Source organism: Cydia strobilella, chromosome 2 (assembly GCF_947568885.1).
Source record: "Cydia strobilella chromosome 2, ilCydStro3.1, whole genome shotgun sequence".
In the NCBI taxonomy this organism is placed as follows: Eukaryota; Metazoa; Arthropoda; class Insecta; order Lepidoptera; family Tortricidae; genus Cydia; species Cydia strobilella.
The window spans coordinates 11,607,585-11,627,272 of record NC_086042.1 but is presented as its reverse complement, the minus strand read 5'-3'; the positions used below and the strand labels follow the sequence as shown (position 1 = coordinate 11,627,272).

General features: G+C 34.6%; 1 protein-coding gene across 1 annotated transcript in view; it reads left to right on the top strand.

Annotated features, from left to right (window-relative positions):
- The window catches only part of LOC134751681 (uncharacterized), a 39,651-nt gene that overhangs the window by 15,633 nt on the left and 4,330 nt on the right, over positions 1–19,688 (top strand). The window contains exons 12-24 of the mRNA XM_063687130.1: positions 975–1,182; positions 2,535–2,731; positions 6,080–6,244; positions 7,046–7,252; positions 7,673–7,877; positions 8,114–8,303; positions 8,631–8,808; positions 10,334–10,555; positions 13,013–13,180; positions 13,891–13,989; positions 14,535–14,606; positions 15,123–15,226; positions 15,358–15,407. Coding sequence (XP_063543200.1) covers positions 975–1,182; positions 2,535–2,731; positions 6,080–6,244; positions 7,046–7,252; positions 7,673–7,877; positions 8,114–8,303; positions 8,631–8,808; positions 10,334–10,555; positions 13,013–13,180; positions 13,891–13,989; positions 14,535–14,606; positions 15,123–15,226; positions 15,358–15,407 — 2,065 coding nt within the window. The remainder of the gene's footprint in view (positions 1–974; positions 1,183–2,534; positions 2,732–6,079; positions 6,245–7,045; positions 7,253–7,672; positions 7,878–8,113; positions 8,304–8,630; positions 8,809–10,333; positions 10,556–13,012; positions 13,181–13,890; positions 13,990–14,534; positions 14,607–15,122; positions 15,227–15,357; positions 15,408–19,688) is intronic.

Below are 19,688 nucleotides of genomic sequence, written 5' to 3'. Positions count from 1 at the left end.
GAAAAACGCGTTTTATCCACTAGTGGGGAAAGTAATTTGACCTTGGATGGAGCGTGTTTAAGTAGCTTGACAGATAACAAAACGTAAAACGCTCATGATAATGGTTCGTTCGATATTAATTATCATTAAATAAATGGTTTGAGAATCTAATAAAAAATACCAAATTTAGCTTTATTTAATGATTTTATAATATATATAATAAACCTTAAAATTCCATAAGAAACGTTTGTTTTTTTATAATGATGTTAAATATAATTCTGAACGCACAAGTTAAATCGATGCAATTTCAAAACGCATCGTTGACATTTCATACATCAGAAATGTCAACATTGTCAACAATTTTTTTCCTTAAAACCTTTTCTCATCGACTCGCGTAAAAATACACAACTTCCAGAGTTTTATGTTATAATATCGTATAGAAATAAGTGATTCCAGTGATGAAGATCATCTAACGTCTGTGGATGTTGCACTTTCCTCGCTATAGTGAGGTGAAAAGTTTTGTGCTACACACGGGCGCAAATGTATTTTACTTCTCGTGTGTTGAAACACTCGCGGGTAAAATACAACTTTGCACCCTTGTATAACAAATAACTATTCTTTTAACTTCAAATATTTCATTTTAATCATTTTACATGCGGCCCAATTCGAACAATGCTTATAAGATGTCACGGCGGTACGATACCGATCAGTCAGTGTATGTCACTTTTGAGTCTTTTGACACTAATAGATCGGTATCGTATCGCTGTGACATCTTATAAGCATTGTTCGAAATTGGGCCGTTAATGGTTTATACAAAACAAAACATAAAGCAGGATTGAAGGTCGCTGTGTGTAAAGTAATTGTACAGGCAATATCAAATTGATAGTTGTACGTAGACTAATCGGTATGCACGGCGTGCAATTATCTACTAGTAAATAAAATAATACTTATACAAAAAATTATATTGCGATCATGCTATTAATTATGTGTTTCAGTTAATAAGCATTGGACATTCAGCGTATACTTCAGCCTTAAGCCTTTTTCCCGCTATGAGAGAACATGATGAACTGCTGACACCGAATGAACTGCAGTACATAGAAGAACTAGCTGCGTCTCAATCTACTGATGACTATTTGAAACATCACATACATAATACAGATAAAAAAATCAAGATAACCAGCATGTTTCAAAAGTTTTTTGACGGTGTGTGTTTTTGTACTATATCTATAGTAGAACGTTATAAGCTATTTTAATATTTAAAAATAGAAAATGCTTCATTCATTTACAAGCTTCCTGCACGGCTACCACGAGTTAGCATTTGACATTTACGCAATCAATCTCTCTCGCACTGATGTATAGGTGCGATAGAAAGGGGATTCGATCAGTTCACGCAGTCGCTAACGTAGATGTCAAATGTCATTTGAGATTTGGCAAAGCCACTGGCAACATTGACATAATAGTGGAAGCCGCTCGACCCCAATTTCAAAGAAAAGCCGCAAATCGATGCACAGGTTAGCCGTTTGGCACACGCATACTAGAGGTCAAAACAAACTTTTTGACCCGCAGTTCCTAAAAAAATTCCCTTAGGAGGGGAGTACTGAAACATTTATTTTTTTGTATGGTTTTTTTTTAAATCCTATCATACGAAAGGGCTTTTTGAGGCGATCCTAAAAATATACCACATCATTACATTTCAGCCATTTTTTTTTTAAATTAAAACAAAAAGAATTTTTAAAACATACCGAGTTTGAGCTCCTTCAGATACGATATGGCAGATATTTTTTTGTACAATATACCACAAATGATACGTGATATCCACATTTCCAACCCCAAGAAAACAATTTTGAAAAAAGTATCATTAACAATTTTTTTTTTAATTTTAAAAATTTTACAAAGTGACACAGTTCTACTTCAATAAGTACCTATTTTACGAGACTTATGGAACTGTACTGCAGATCAGATACGGTACATATTAATCATAAAATGATACGTAATATCCATATATTCAACGGGAAATACCTTTTTAACCCTTTAACTGCGCCTTTTCATCAGTTGGTATAGTTTGTTTAGTTTTTGACACAAAATATCAAGATTGTATCCTTCAGATAAAAAAAAAAATTATACGAACAGCTTACACTATAACATTATGTATATTCTCATAGCCAACGTTTATCCGCACTTATCCAACCTCGCATGATTTTATGAGTTCAATATAAATACCGGAAAGTATTTACCCTCTTATATTCACTCCGGTAACCATTTTCTTTTTACAAGCTTTTATTTAATGACAACAACAATTTATTTAGTAATTTGCAATGTACCTATGTAGGTAGGGGTCAAATCTTGTAAGTTAAATTTGACCCACTTCCCGACTTCGCATGTAGCTGAAAATTTGCATACATATGTAAGTTGGGTGATGCAATGTTATGATTTGTGTTTGGGGTTTTTTGTATCGTATCGATGAGTATTAGTTGCCTTTGGAAAGAAAAATACAGTCAGCGATTAAAACTTGTAGCTTGTACCAAAAATTAAATTTTGCCAAAAACTTATTTCAGACTCGTTTATAAATGTTTACAACTACTATACGAATCAGAAGCAGAGTTACTTGAAGTCATACAAACAATTTAGCACTCTGGAATACGTTGCTCCATATTTATTGATTCCTATAGTTATAAAACCGGACGGCATTTGCCTCAAAACCTGGGCCTTGCTACGTGTGGCAGCAGCATTTCTGTTATGTTTAATGATACCAGTAAGTTACTTATTTACTGCATATATGTTAAGAACACAGATTCAGGGGAAAGGATTTATATATATGTTGTTGGTAGACTAGCTATCTTAATGTTAGTATCGACGTGAGTAGAGATTTTAAAATGTCCTAGTAGGAGCAGGCGTGGCGCGCTCCGCGATTTCTTCGCGTCGCTACAAGTAGTAGTAGTAAATCACTTTATTGTACAAAAAAAAATGTTTACATGAACTTCATATAAATTTACGTACAAAGGCGAGCTTATCCCTACAAGGGATCTCTTCCAGCTAACCTTAACAACCTTAACAAGTACATGCGGCCCACACCAGCGGTCATATCTGTCGTAATAGACGAGTTTTGTTAGAGAGTGAACCTTCTGTACCAATTACTAATATTTATTCCGTGGTAGGGGTAATTAGTACCTACGGTGATATTTAACGGAACAATAAAGTAGGCATTGAAGCAGAGACCATAGAAATATGAATATAAGGAGAAGTGGTTTGACAGCCGGGCGCGTGTCTCTATTTTCCACGGATGTACATTTAATAAACCGGATGGAGTACACGGGCCAAAAAGTGTGTCCACATGAGAAGTCACAGTGGGCGGTTGCATCTCTTTCTAATTAGGGTGACCATAAGTCATATGTATGTGGGATATTAGGATAACTTGGAATGTATTTAGAAAGGAATTCACCTATTCAGAAAGGGCCTTTTTCTTCCCTGCTAGGAGCTAATTTATACGAACCAAGTACCTACTTAAAAAGCTAAAACTCCCTAGGGAGTTATATTAATTAAAATTACAGGTTTTTTTTTCAAAATCCAGCGGGAACAAAATAGATCTTTGTCCTTTATTACACCTGCATGTAATAAAATATTTTTCGACCAAGTGAGAATAAAAATCACGAAATGTCATGATAAATATTCAGCAAATGAGTCTCCAAAATTACAAAAACAAAAACTTATGAACAAAGTAACTTAACACTACATAATAAAACTTAAGAAAAACACTAAAACTAACTAGAAAATACACATTATCTATACTAAACATAAACCCCATTCCGACCCCCACCCTGTCCAAACGTGCCAAATATACTTGCGGCATTGCCGCGCTGGATAGCAAGCGATATTGGTTGGACCAAGTAGGAGCCTGAACGGGGATCGCAACCTCTATCACGCAAACGTCGCCCCAAGTCCCTTACCAACTTCTTCGCTTCCAAACACCACGGCCCAGCCGTCTCCACCGCGACCGGAACAAAGTCGTACGCCGGTTCCAGATTGGCGTATTTGGAGTGCTTTAGCCTCGCGGCATTTTCAGCGGCCGCGCCTGCTAGCCTACTGGCGGGAGCTAGGTGAGTAGGTGCAAATGTACTCACGCACGTAGCGTCCCACAGTAGGGAGCGGCCTCCGGCTCACGGAACCAGCGTCAAGCCGTCTGGGCGCTTGCCGTCATGATAAATTAGGTGTGATAAGTTAAACATACGATTTTATTATGTGTGCTTGGGGTCGTCCAGAAATCATGTGATCATATTTGCCCTTTTTTTGCCCCCCTCCCTCCCCCTAAAATAATTATGATGCAAATATTTACCTTTAGACGCTAAGCAAGTCTAATGCTGATGTCGTTTCTATTGCATTGCGTATATGTTCGAGATGCTATCTCTCAAAAACAAGCATCGTAAAAAATCTGCTTATCACATATATGCTTATATACATATATACTCTCATATGTATTCATTTGTTTTTGGTAGCAATGGCGGATGATTGAGGAAAAACGTCTCATTTTTACCCTTTGGGTACGGAACCCTAAAAATGTAGACGCGAAATGTAGATCGTCCCATAGAAAATTTGAATTTCGCGCCTTTTTCTACTGTCGAACTCAAAAATGGTGACTTTTTTTCATTTGTAGTCTGCCTCTTTCGCACTTATGGTATGTTCATATACGTGATGGCTTCTCTTTCGCACACTTCAGCTATTCTTTAAGCTTCATCGTAGTTGATTGCAACATTTTTTTTTTAATATGCCGCCTTTGTGTACTGACGGAAATGTGTGTCCAACCTATATAGAATCGATTATATATATATCACGTATAAATGTGTCTGTAATATTTAAGGACTTTGTATTTAAATTTTGGCAATGATATAGCTCTTATTACGTCAACCAAATAATTAAACATGCCGAAATAAAGATATACTTATTTAGGTAAACTTGTAGAAATAAGAATTCTGTAAGACCGATTCACATCGTGCTGACATCATAGTCACCCTAATGAGTTTGACAATGTTGTCTTGTATTTTTATCGTAAACTTGAATAGTTGAGGCTTACCTGTGAAAAGATATAACACAATCAGCAAAACTTTCACTCTTGCAACCTTTCACACAACATCTTTTACCCATTTTATACTATATTTCGCAAATAAATACTGAGCGCCGCCATTCACGTATTTTGAAATTTTCTTCATCAAGCTGGGGATACCAATTAATATTCAAAGTTACTACAATGTCTACCATACTAAAATTAATGTATTTTTTGTTGTGCACATGCTTGGTTAAATCAGTTAATAATATTGACATCATAATTATTTACAAATTACGTAAAAGATATCAGAACCGTACTCTGAATATAACACTTAAATAATATAAGAAGGTATTCAATTTTAGTAGTTATTGATATAAATACTACCAAAATGGTATCTTTTTATCATTGGCAACATGTGCGAGTGGGACACCGCGACCCCCTTTTGCTATCTCATGTGGACCGGTTTCTCTAGTCTGGTACGAACACCTTTCTGGCTCGGTGATAGGTTAAATTTAGTATGGCAAAAAAAGTGACAGCTCGCTCCAGTTTAGGGTATAACTTCATGATCTAGCGCGTGTGTGTACCAACTAGAGTGCAAGATCGCACGTGTAAGTACACTGTCTGTGTGTGAGTAGGCCTTATGCGTACAATATTGTAAATGTAGTTGAAATGCACACATTTTTACTGCGGCGATATCGGTCCCGATACTAACTGACGATGACAGCGGATCTATAGATATCTATGGAAAAGACGCTTTCCATATACATTTGAGTACATTGACCCGCCTGTTGCTATCTCTATTGCACGCGGATAATTATATTGGTGTCCCGCCCATGATGCCGGTTGTCAATGTCACTGTGCGAGGTTGATAGCAATATATTAATGCGAGTTAGAGATAGAACAGAATAGAGATAGCAACAGGCGGGCCAATGTACTCAAATCTATGTGCACAGCGTCTCTTCTTTAATATTAAATACTACCTATATATTATTTATAAAAAAGACTTTTTATTAATCTTAATTTCATATTGTGCTATATTATTTTTAATGGAATATTTTTCAGATAACGGTTTCAATGGCTCCAATGTTCAGAATGTTTAACATTCCAATATTAGTGTTGGAAGTTTTTTGCTACATCGACCTGTACTTGATGTTCCATGTCGCTTACTACGGCTCTAAAAACCAACTGATTATTCATCCATATTTGACTGCACAAAACTATTTAAAGGTTGCATTTATATTTCATTTATATATGTGTATACATCCTTAATTGTCTGAAAAAAAAATATTCAAACGCTTGCGCATTATTTTGGCGTAAAGCTCATAAAATAACCGCTTACCTTTTAGAGCCTATTAGCAGGCACACACATACGTTCCACACATTTTCCTATTTTGTTTTAATATTGTGTAACATAGGATTTTACCACAGAATATTCGATTTATTTATTGAGAAGTTCAACAGCGTTTAAATACATTAAATAATATACAAAAAACATGAGAACTTATAAGCATAGCCAATAACAGAAATCCCTGGAATTTATACAAAATAAAAAATCATCTGTGGGTGTAGACTTGTGACTTGTGCTATATAAGAATTGTAAATATAAATTAAATTGTAAATCTTTAAGATACAAAGAAAAAGAGAATAAGAAAAAAGTAACTGTCAACTGGAAAATTTCCTAAAATATACAGTCAAGGGCATAAATATATATACATTCAGAGTTTCAAAAATATGTATACGCTCTTACACCTTAGATTAGACAAAGTCGTGTTCACATATTTTTGAGACATCTATGTACAGTCGAAGGCAAAAATAACGTTCCAATTTTGCGTAAACAATAAATGAAAAAAGTATCAATAATAATACGAGCGAATCTATAGTAGTTTGCTTGCGTTTATTGGAATTTAGTGAGTTTGTGTGTGCGTGTGTGGTTATTGTTTAACATAGGATTTTACCACAAAATATTTAACTACCTATAGGTAAATTTATTAAGAATTGAAAACTGAATTACACGTCGTATCATTTCAGAGGGCATTTATTATAGATTTTCTGACGTGCTGGCCGTGGTATGCAATCTGGGAAGGATTTATGCCTAAACACAATGAAGGTCATACCGACGACGAACATTACAGAAGCCCTCACATGTATCACTGTTTACTAAGAATGGTCAACGTATTGCAAATTTATAAATTGTACGCTGTTTTCTGGACTGAATCAATAGGAGCTTTGAAACGGGTAATATTTACCTCTCAACCAATAAAACCTTCGTCATCTTGAGACTGGAATCCTATGTGTCCTATGTCTTTTATATTTATTTATTATTTTAATAGATTTTTTTTGGGATATCTATTGTTCAAGAAGCGTTAATGCAAAAATAAAAGGACTTGATACCATGGGGCACTCTCTACCAGCTGTATTTTAGTTTAGTTTAGTTTAGGGTTTTGACGGAGACTGTAGGATATGATTCAAGTAAAACAAAGCAAAATCTCATTGTATTTGGGCTCGTTACAATAATCTCTTCGAGTAGTAGATAAAATTAATTAAAAATGAGTACCTACTAGAGTTTATGTGGAAGTAGAAAGTGTTGGATCCCATACATTTCACGACTCTTCTCTTTCCGCACAGACTATAATAGCTGATATTTTTATGTTTCAGGCTTACGTTATGAGTGTAGTACAATTCATTATATTAATGTTGTTCTTTTTAAACTTTTACACCTCATTGATAATAATGATGTCCTGTCGTTTTGTCATAGCTTCGAATGCTCATGACTTTACAGTTTTATTAAAAAATCTGACGCTGCCAGGGCCACTCTTAGATACCGTATTCTACCCGGGAGGTAACATGATATGTAAAAAAGGTTAGTCTAGTTTAATTGTTTCTAAAAAGTTAAAACTAACTGCCAATAAATCCTAACTAATACTAAATTCATATTTCTTAATCTTAGCTTTTACTTAAAACTTTTAAACATGTAATCAGTATGAGAAAGCTTTTTATTTCATGAGCATTATTCAGTTCTAAGATGCATTGTTTTCAATAAAAATAAATTAACAAGTCGGTAACAAAATAAGGAAATAATGTCTAAAATATTTACAGGCTCGTGGATAGATAATGCGAGAGATATTGTGATCTCAGATCACATATCGCCCAAAGCAGCCATTTTACTGGGCTATTACTGGACTGCTTCGACTTTCAGTGGGGCCGGTTTCGGAGACATCACGCCCCAGGACACTACCAACATGATCATGTCCATATGCATATCAATACACGGTGTTTTATTCTTTGGGTATGTAACTGTGTAGAATTATCAAAACAATTAGGTGTATACCCCTGTATATCTGTTTGTATATATGACTGCATAACAAATATATTATCTTCATTGATTATACAACTAACAAACCTCTTTCAACTGCTCAACTTTTAAGTGGAAGATGTCACTTTAAGCCTCTAAGGGTTAGGTTAGCCTACGGTCGAATGTTGTGAGTTACCTATATGTCTCTTAGTGTTGTACGATAAACTGCATGCATATAAAAAAATCGAATATTTTATATGTACATAACCTGAGACTTCTATGAATGTGTGTATAAAAGGTACGTTTATTTATTTATTTTAGATACGTTTACGCACGAATTGCGTCTCTAAAAGCCATGGCAGACCAGATGGTAACAAAATTTCAAGAAAACTTAAAACAATTAGAATTTTTCTTAACGAGAGAAAAAGTACCCACGGTATTAAAACAAAATGTGATGGAGCACTGGAAACATCAATGGAAACGAACTGGCGGTTGGTCCGTAAGTAATCGAAGAAACACTTCTAATATTATAGGTACCTTACCTGTGGTGATATCTGTATTTTTATGGTTGCTGGTGCATTTGCTCTCGGAAACCGACATTTGATAAAGCGGAACTATAGGTATTGCCGAAGAGCATGAAATGATGGTCGTACGATGACACTTGTTTTATCCGTTGTTTTTTTTTTGAACAAAAACTTTAACACGTTCACTGCGGCAAGCCAAAACCTGTACCTAAAATGTAGTGCGTTACGAGGCCTAATCCGCCCCGTAGTGGTGTACACCGTGGTGCGTTACGGGTATAAAAGTGCCCCGTAAAACTATGTCTGGTTAAACTGCTATAAAGTCCTGAAATATTATATTTTCTATTATTTTTTTTGACAAATGTAAAGAGTATGAAATTTCCTACCTTTTATTCGCTTCGCACGTAGACACGATAAAAACTCATGTAGATCTCAATTATAGAGAAAAGAAAAGACGGGGTTTTCTTATCCCCGTATCGCACTAAAATTGAAAAACTACGGGGCTCAGTAAACCCCGTAACGCACATACCTTATTTATGTCGATAAATGAATAGTGATGGGAAATAAAACAAACGATATTTTATATTTTAGTACGTATTATAATAATTTGCAAAATAGTAAACAATTAACAAAAATATAACACTTTAAACTGTCGAGTTTTGTAAATCCCGTTGATATCATTAAGTAACAAAAATGTAAAAGAATATAAACCTTTACCGACATTACATTTTTAAGACACGTATTATTGCCCGCCAATTAGAAGTCTATTTTGAAGTTAAGATTTTATTTTTAATATTGAAACAGTTCCTGACGCACAAGGACTATAATCTTCATCTGAAGAATCAAAATCAGTACTAACATGCGCGTCATTTTTAATTTAACGATAACAAAACCTGCAAAGGTGACTGCACTAGCGAAACTGTGGTCATAACCGTGTGCGGGGCCGCTAAAATCTATACGAGGTTTACAGGACCCCGTATCGCACTAGAGAGCAATTTTGATTCCCTGGTCGGTACGGGGTCCCTGGGACCTCGTATCGTATATGTTTAATATAACACTTGATAATACTTTTAATGAGAAATACAAATGTATATTTGTCTTTATCGTACGTATAAAAATAACAAAGATATAGCTTCCGCATCAGCGAGTAAACGCGATTTTTATCCCCCGCACTGAGTGATAACATCGTACGGGGTTCGTAAGCCCCCGTAACGCAGTGAACGTGTTAAGTTATATTTCCGAACACAGAAAATACTTAATACATCACGGTATCGTGATGTTTAAAATCAAATCAGTGTATCAAATAACAGCAACACCGAATAAAACCATATTTTGTAATCTCACCTAAACTAATAATTTTATAAAAACTTGATACGACTAAATGACATTCCAAATTAGTGGGCGCATTCCATTTTTAAAAGCAAGATGTTGCTATTTCGCATAAACAAACGGCGAGATGACTGTTAATTAGTTACAACACCGCATATATTTTATTGCAAACAGCACCAGACCATCCTGGGAAAACTGCATGCCAACCTGAACGAAGACGCAGTGTTATACATGTATGAAAAGACATTGCAAGAGATACCTCTTTTTGAAGGTGTTGAATATTCATTTTTTAGAGCGTTTGCGAAGAAATTGAGTGAGCTATATTTTCAGAAGAGATATATGGTTATACGAGCCAACGAAGTGATTAGCCACATGTACATAATTTATAGAGGAAAGGTAAAAAAATGTTGCTATTTGATAACGCAATAAGTAACTCAATTTCAAAATATGTTATAATTAGGGAGTGCTCTAGGTAGGTACTGGTTTTCTATACAAATACAGTACCGGAACCGGGAATTCCCGGTTCTCGTCATACAAACTCAGTACCGGGAGCATTCCCTAGTTAAAATGTTGCTATTTGATGACGCAATAACTCAATTTCAAAATATGTTACAATTAGGAACACTTCGAATTAACATCATTGAATAGAAGGAAATAGTAGATTGTTAACCAAGGGTGGAAAGTGAAAGGGTGGGATGGTTAAACACTCTATACTTTTCATTTCGACTATGAAGAAAGTCAAATACAAGAAAATATTTTGACGGTTAAGAAAATTAGGGATTGGAATTGGCGCCATTTACATTTTTACCCAGAAAAAAATTGTATAACCATAGACAAACCGATCTTAAATTGGGTTGTGTCTGTGGCCTTAATCTATAAGCGCCTTAAAAAAAGCAAAACTGAATGAATGAATGTAATGATAATATTTTAAACATTCATCGTCATTTATATTGATTTATTAAATAATATTTATGTTTATTTCATACATTTACATATTAAATAAAAGAAGTATTTTTTTTTTTACTCGTCGACTGTAAAGGTTGAATTCGTATACCAAACTATAATTGCGTACTTTTCGTGTATGGGCTCCCAACTCAACTATAATATTCATTTCGATGCGCTGTAGTCGACTATAAATAAATAATAAATAAAAATTACCAATCATGTGCCGTCGCGCTCCCATAGAAAATACTAAACGGGCAACAATAGTCGCGCGTTGATGTCTTTTTTACTACATTTTTGTAGTACCAATTTTCAGTAATTATTTAGGTTTTATAGTAAAAAAAGTATTATTTTAGATGACTCGTAGAAAAAGTATTGTATACAATAGTGATATAATGAAGCTTTTCAATCTCGTACCTCACGGTAAACACGGTACTCGACTGAAATGCTCTGTATTATATCACGATTGTATAAACCCTATAGCGCCGGATATTGTTGGATAGGTATTTTAAAATTAATAGGGGTTTGCAAAAATCAATTGTTGATAAAGTGAATATTTTCGGAAATAATCCATTAAAAAAAATGTGTGAAGATTTTTTTTTCATTTCCAGCCTATAGTGCAGGATATTGTTGGATAGGTCCTTTAAAATGAATAGCTGTTTGCAAAAATCAATTGTTGATAAAGTGAATATTTTCGGAAATAATCGCCTCGAAAAAAACAAAATGTATGTGAGGATTTTTTGTTTCGTTTCAACCCTATGATGTAGGAGTCGTTGGATAGGTCTTTTAAAATAAATAGGGGTTTTAGAAAAACATTTTTTGATAAAGTGAATATTTTCGGAAATAATCGCTTCGAAAGAAACAAAATGTGTGTGACAATTTCTTTATCGTTTCAACCCTATAGTGTGGGGTGTCGTTGGATAGGCCTTTAAAAATAAATAGGGGTCTTAAACAACATTTTTTGATAGTGAATCATTTCGGAAATAATTATTTAGAAAGAAAAAAAAGGGTTTTTCCTTCTAACTTTTGAACCATCCATCCAAAAATTATGAAAAAGATCACAACAATAGTGATTAATAAACACATTTGAAAAAAGTTAAAATAATCGTGATCAGTTAAGCCGTTTTTGAGTTATCGCTAAAAGTCTTTCCTTCTTATTTTCTTTAAAAGCCTGGCAACCCTTATTTGTGACCGGATTTTCGCAGGTAACCCTATACCACTGTATTCGCAATAAAGTTACCATCATTTTGATATATAATTCAAGCGTCAGACAGATGAGTGCAATTATCGATAAAAACACCTGTTTACACACGGCAACCTCATAATAGTGACCGGAATAAGATAGGCAACCTAATTTATTAATGTTGTACAGTTGTATACTTTCCATTGGAACTTATTTCGTTTGTCAGACAAGTCGGTGAAATTTGAAGAAAAAATATTTTCAAAAATTTATTAAAAATAGCCTTGACCATATTTCTTTAGGCAACTATATTTATTTATGGTCAGCAACATATTTTCTTTCATAAAATATAAGTTTCATCAGGCAGACGTATCGGTGAAGGTCGACCATATATACCGTATCTCCTGCTAAAAATTTTTTTTATTGAAATGGTAACATGTATTTGACGAAATAGGATCGCTAGCCTAGCCTATTATTTGATTTATACATAGCATCATTTTTAGGGTTCCGTACCCAAAGGGTAAAAACGGGACCCTATTACTAAGACTCCGCTGTCTGTCTGTCTGTCTGTCAGTCTGTCACCAACTAAAAGCAGAATAAAATAAATATTTAAGTGGGGCTCCCATACATCAAACGTGATTTTTTTGCCGTTTTTTGCGTAATGGTATGGAACCCTTCGTGCGCGAGCCCGTTTCGGACTTGGCCGGTTTTTATTTATTACATTGATTTAGGTGGACATTATATCAGAATACAATGAAGTGGAGGCCTGTATGGGACCTGGTGGGATCTTCGGCAATATACGAGGGGCATCTATGTACCTAACTATGTCCAATGTTGTCGCCTCAAGAAACATAGATTTGCTACGCATTGATGGCGTAGAGTTTTATGCCCTTTTAAAGGTGAGTTTTCAAATTACATACTTCCGGTTGCGATAGCATCGTATAGTACCGTACCTGTGGCAAAAAATAGATATCACACTGTACCTCATAACTAATATACCTACCTATATCTTTGCTAATATTAATCACGGGCGCCCTTTTTACAAGCTTTTATTTAACTTGCAATGTTTGTAATGTGTTTGTCCGGGTCAAATCTTGCAAAATAAATACAGTAAGTTGTGTGCAATATTATTGGTACCATCGAGCGGATCTGATAATACACCCAATGTTAGACTATGTTATATATTTGTAATCTACTCAATGCCCTTTCATTTGGTACCCCACATGGTATGTTTAAAAGAAAAAAGTTAAAAACTTTGTACTGCCGATTTTGTGACGTCACAGTTATACCCCCCACACTCTTAGAAAGTGACAAGTTGTTATTTCGTACTCATTAGACTCTCCCGAACACAACGATACTACTTGTCGGTAGTATACTGTCCAGTCACATCGAATGGTGTTTTAGTCCATCTGGCCGCTGTACTATCTTGTATAGGTACTTCGATTTTATTGCTGTCTTAGAAAACAAATATAACTAGGTCATAATATTTTCGGGCCTATTTTGACAAAAATTGACTACGTCTCGTTTTGTAACTTCGGCTCTTGAATTTTAAAACCCTGATTATGTACTTGTAAAACAAAATACTATTGTAATGTAATTTTTGTTCCAGAGTTACCCATCAGTATTGCAAAAAGTAAAGAATTCAGTTGACAACGCGCCGAAAGATTACGTTCTACCTTCAATGGTGACAGTAAAATCCAGCCTACATGTAAGCTTTTGAATTATTTTACATGCTTAAGTATATGTAAAAAATATGTAATTATACTTATGAAAGACTTGGGCACACGACAGATGGTAACAAAGTGGGAAAGGTAGAAAAATGAAAATATTTTAATTTAGTAGAAAAAAAAAACAACATAATTGTTATATAGTTTGCTGAATGCGTGGTGAAAAGGTGCAAATGGACCAATCAACAGGTTTTTTCTATTGTATATATTGTACTGTCCCGTGAATCAAAGGATAACTATACCACAGATCGTTAGAAAAAATGCTGTACTTAACACGTATCTATTCTGTCATAATTAGAACAGAGCCTATAAATGAATGATTATTATTATTATTTGTAATGCAGGCAGACAGTTTAATGATCTACTTAATTACCACAAAAATGTCTAATGATGCATTTTAAGTAAATTATATATTACGTTCCGGTTTCAAAGTGGTCCAATAGGCAACCTACATGGCAAACAGGTGCACAAAAAAGTTGATTCGCCTTTTAAATATGTTTGATTGAAATTTGTGGTTTTAACACAGATTCACAGGCCGAGTACAATGCCAGATAGTTCTGATGAAGAGGACAATGACGATCTCGACGTGTATATGGAAGTAAGATTGCACCAGTGATAATTTGAAACCATCTGTAGAATCTAACATATCATCTATACATAGTCTGTAGTATAGCCACGTAAATGGCTCATTCGATCAATGATATATGTATTCTACTACAGCTGCCTTTTTATTATCTCGAGTCATTTCATTCAGATTGTAGTGATTTGGTTGGTTTGAAATAGGTATTTTTTAAGAGCCTAGTGGAGTAGACTACCTACACTAAAGCCGTTTGAGTTGTCTAGCATGATTTTATTTAACAACTAACTAATAGACAATAGTGTACGCTCGATGATATCTATTTTGGCAATCAAAAATCCTCAATTAGTTTGATCACTCCTCGATTCCTAGCCTTCACTATCTAAGCTGTAGTGAATAATCCTTTACCATCGTACTTTTACGGAAACGCATGAACGTATTTCAGTCAGTCTTAGTACAAAAAGTAGTAGATTGTTCACTACACATATTTTGTACTTAACTCAAAATACACATAGTTTTATTTGCTTTGCTTTTTAGAGCCCGCAGAGAAGCATAGCTGAATCGCATGGATCACGATCTATCACTTCGGCGGGGAATGTGGAATATGTATCAGCTATCTTTTTACTGTTTAAACCCCACAGGTAATACCTATAAGCATGAAGCATTAGCTAGCTCTCTATGGTAAATCTTAATTGTAACAAAGTAGCATATATCCCACAACAGTGTTTATCTATATCTACCTAATTGTAACATAGGTAAGTATTATTTACAGATGGCTTCGAAGTAGCGTGATACCGGACTGCAAATGGATACAATTCATGGGTATGTCAGTCATTACTCAGTAGGCATCGTAAGTAAACGACCCGGCAAAGTTATTTAGGTACGTTTACCAGTATCAAAGATAGATACCTATATAACTCCGTAATAGATGGATACAGTCTAAGGAAAAAACGTGCCTCGAAAATAACGAAAATTTGTTTCTCGATAAGATGGCGCGACTACCTTTGGCCTACATCTTCATTTTTAGTTTTAAAGTGTATCGATAGATGGCAGTGAATTTTCTGTGGTTACAAAATTTACTATGACAGTACCGCTCTATATTATTATATCCCTCTTTGCTAGTATTTTAGGCTTGTAAAAGTCGTATCAAGTTTCCTATGTAAGTATACATAAATAGTCAGGGTAATTTTCCCCTATGGCTTAATACAAAAAATTTAAAATAGGTTTCACCACACTTGCTCGCAAAAGATCTTATTTCATGCAGGTGTATTGAAGGACAAACGCCTATATTGCTCCCGCGAAAGTTATTATATTATATTATTATATACGAATGCACAGGCACACGGAGTAGGATGGAGATGGCAAGTGAGCGTTCCCGTCTATCCGACAGTTAGTAGCGACCGACTCACTTTATGCACAGACTATGCTCAGTTGTTGTGTAAACTTCATGCTCGAATGACATTCACGTCGTACGTACGCTCGTCTAACAAAAATTGATAATTAAATTTAAAATGCCGTATTGTGCAGTATTAAGCTGCAGAAATCACAGCGGTTTAAAAAATCTTTCACGTGGAGGTATTTCCTATCACCGGTGGTTATTTATTTAAATATAATCCGATAAATACGAAAAATCTGTTTCTATTGCATTATTTACGAATGTTCGTTAAGTAAATCTATATTTTATCAGTTAGAACTTAGAGTTCACAATCCTTTGTCACTATTCTTTACGTTTATCTGGAATATTCGCTATCCTAAATGTCAAATAACTTCGCTACTCAGATGCTGCGCAATGTCGATATTTATATCGATAAAGTTAAAGTTACGATATTTCAAGTTTGATGTTTGGTAGTTCGGTAATAAATTATTATTTTAGACACGTTTCTAATTATTATTTGGGATAATCAATGTCTTAGTAAATATGGCAGCTCTTGTCATCAAGCACTAAGTTAAGTCGGGGTCATTTCATGGCAACCTTTCAAACCTTCGTATTCCTTTATATAAGTTTTTGTTTTTTACACCTATCATATTTTCATCGTTAATATAATTAGACTAGGTACTTAATGCACTTATGCGTACAATGCATGCAATGTGCCATGAATAAACGTTTTATATTTTCTATTTCTTTATTATTAATTATTGTAGGTTACCACAAGATGCCGATATTAAAAATAAATGGGTCAATGCTACTGGGCAAGAAAATTAGTTTCCGCAAAAATATAGCACCATTTGCTAGGAGCATTTCTTAGAGAAAGATTTCTGGGGATAAAATTGCCATACATCTCATCTAGCGTCCACACGCCTAAAACTTAGTTACTAATTTAGTAATTATTAGTGACATTCGGGCTCACTTAATTAATAAAAAGTGTTCCGTACCACGCAAACTAGCGTGAAATATTGGAATTTTGCCGCCCCCCTTCCTGATTTGATAGGTCACAATCTTACAATCAAATCAAGTGGGATCGATGAGCCAGTTTCATGTATGCTTTCACACCATACAATTAATTTGACAATTTAATCAGGTTGTCCCGTCTAGATTGGCCTTAAATGCTGCTACAAGTAAATATATTGTTAAAGACGAATACTTACCTATGTAAGTAATTGCAGATTTGTGATCACAAAATAACAGCAATACCGAGTTAATAGACCTTTAAAGAACTATGATTTTATCTGTTTGACTTTAAGATATATTTAATGTTCACATTAACAACCTAGTTGGTCAATTAATAAGAAACAAATTTCTAGTTAGATATTATTGTACTGTACTACATATTATTTTTCATACAATCACGATTATCACTACCTATATTATAATCATAAATAAAGTATCATCTAAATGTGTATATGTGTATGTGTACATACGGTAATGAAATATCAATACCTAACTGAACACACAAATATCGATAAAACACTCCGATTACACTGTCCCCTCCCTATATCGAATGGAACGATGTTCCAACGGTTAGCTACTCGCAGGCGTGTAGAGATCTCGAAAACACCAGTGTAACGTGACCGTGAGATCCGTAACAAACCATGCGTAATTAGACCTTACTTATACTGGTTTTTTAGCCCTTTTCTCGCCTGTAATAAGTAAGTGATTTTAAAACTATAAAATAACGCCATCTGGTGTTGAGTAGTTGTATTAGGTGAACGTTGAGCGAGCTTTTGTGAGATGAATGAGATAATGAAAGAGTCGTATGTCATATAGCTTTGACATTATAATTTAAACCGTCACTCATGTAGCCTACAGTTGATATTCGTTCGAGAAATGTCCACCGGTAATAACTTTTTGGTATGGAAAGTTGCTACGAATCAGAGCAATTTTGTAAGTGTGTGACGTATTTTAACGTGGCTATGAATGTGTGAGTTTAGCGACACTGGTTTTCATACTAAATAGGAGTCATTTCACATCCACTAGTTTATTAATTCGTGCACAGGCAGCTTACAGGCAACCTGCGCTCCTGGTCTCCGAGTGGCCACGTCTAACCAAATACCTAGCTTTTAGTTTTTACTTAGAGATAAATATTTTTTAGTTGTACTATTATTTATTAATTTAGTACTTAACATAGTTTTTAGGTTTTTTTTTATACTAACACCGATAAAATGGATTGGTTTGCATTATGGATTCTGAAAAAAAAAACTGTAACTAACTCGTGAGTTTAGCTTTTTTTAAATCCTGTAACTAATTCATACGAACCAAGTAAGTAGGTATAAATGAGTTTTACTTTGAAAATACTGACGTTTATAAATTATTATTTTTTGTTTATGCTTTAACCTTCTGGACGCCAATGACGGACATATCGGCACCGCAGGTCCAACGCCAAAGACGGATTAATGCGTCACAGACCACAGAGCAACATAGACCAACGTGCATGTGCATAAAGTTCAATTTCAGTTTTGACACTTCGGTGACGTGGCGTCCGAGTGACAGCTTTTGTGTTTGACGCGGCGTCGAAAAGGTTAAAATATTTAATTTAATTAATTTAATAGCCGATAATAATTTAATTTTCAATTGTGGCTGAATGCCGATGGGTCTGTGCCTTGAAGGCCTTCGATGCCTAAACTGCCAAAATGGCGGACGAATGTTTGAAATGTCACCGTATATAAGAATGATTTCGCTTATAATCTGCAAACAAAACAAAACAAAGACAAGCAAGTCGAGCAAAACAAAGAGGCACGGTCGTACCATCCTTTTCTCGAAGCCACTCAGGCCATTTTCAACGTACTGTAATTTTGTGATAGCTAAAGCTAGAGCCCTGAATTTTTAGTGACGTATAGAGCATAACATGATTTAGATATATTCTCAATAACATGTAATTTGAACATGCAGTTTAAGAATTATTGCATGTCAAAATTCCTTAGTTTTGTCACTGACACACTCACGATCATCACAAGCTCCAAATTTGAAACGTAATTAGCTTTTAGCGTATTAAGCCAATAAAAACTTAAAAATACTGCAATATCAGTCACGTTTTAAAGATTTAATAACTCCACAAGTAAGTTTGTAATCCTATATAAATATATGCGATAACAAAGTTACGTTTGCAGTTCCTACAATTAGTAGGTTAAGTATAGGTACACTACGTTGTACGATGTGAGTATAAATGAAGATGTGTATAATTATGATATGTGTATACATCGTATGAGTATGGTATGGGTATGAGTACACGAAAAGAAGGACTGCCTACAAAAAGATATGAGATCCCATCAAAAACATTACATGTAAAAAGATGCAAGTCTCGCAACGCAGTTCTTCTACTACAAAAAAGTTTTGAGATGTAATGTGAAACCAAGTCGGTTCTTTTAGTCAGTGCCAGGAGGTGTTAAAACCGTAACAATATTAGATACCTTTATTTTTTTAATACATATAATGACTTGGCAATCGCACACAATGCTTTACTTGTACTCGTATGAGTATTGCTCAAACTATGTCATTAGGGCTAGCGCTCAATTAGGATTATTTTAAATAGTTGACGAATTATCCTTATCACTAGACTTATAATTATCCTTATGTCACTATGTAATCGTGCGATTGTCAAGTCATTATATGTATTAAAAAAATAAAGGTATCTAATATTGTTACGGTTTTAACACCTCCTGGCACTG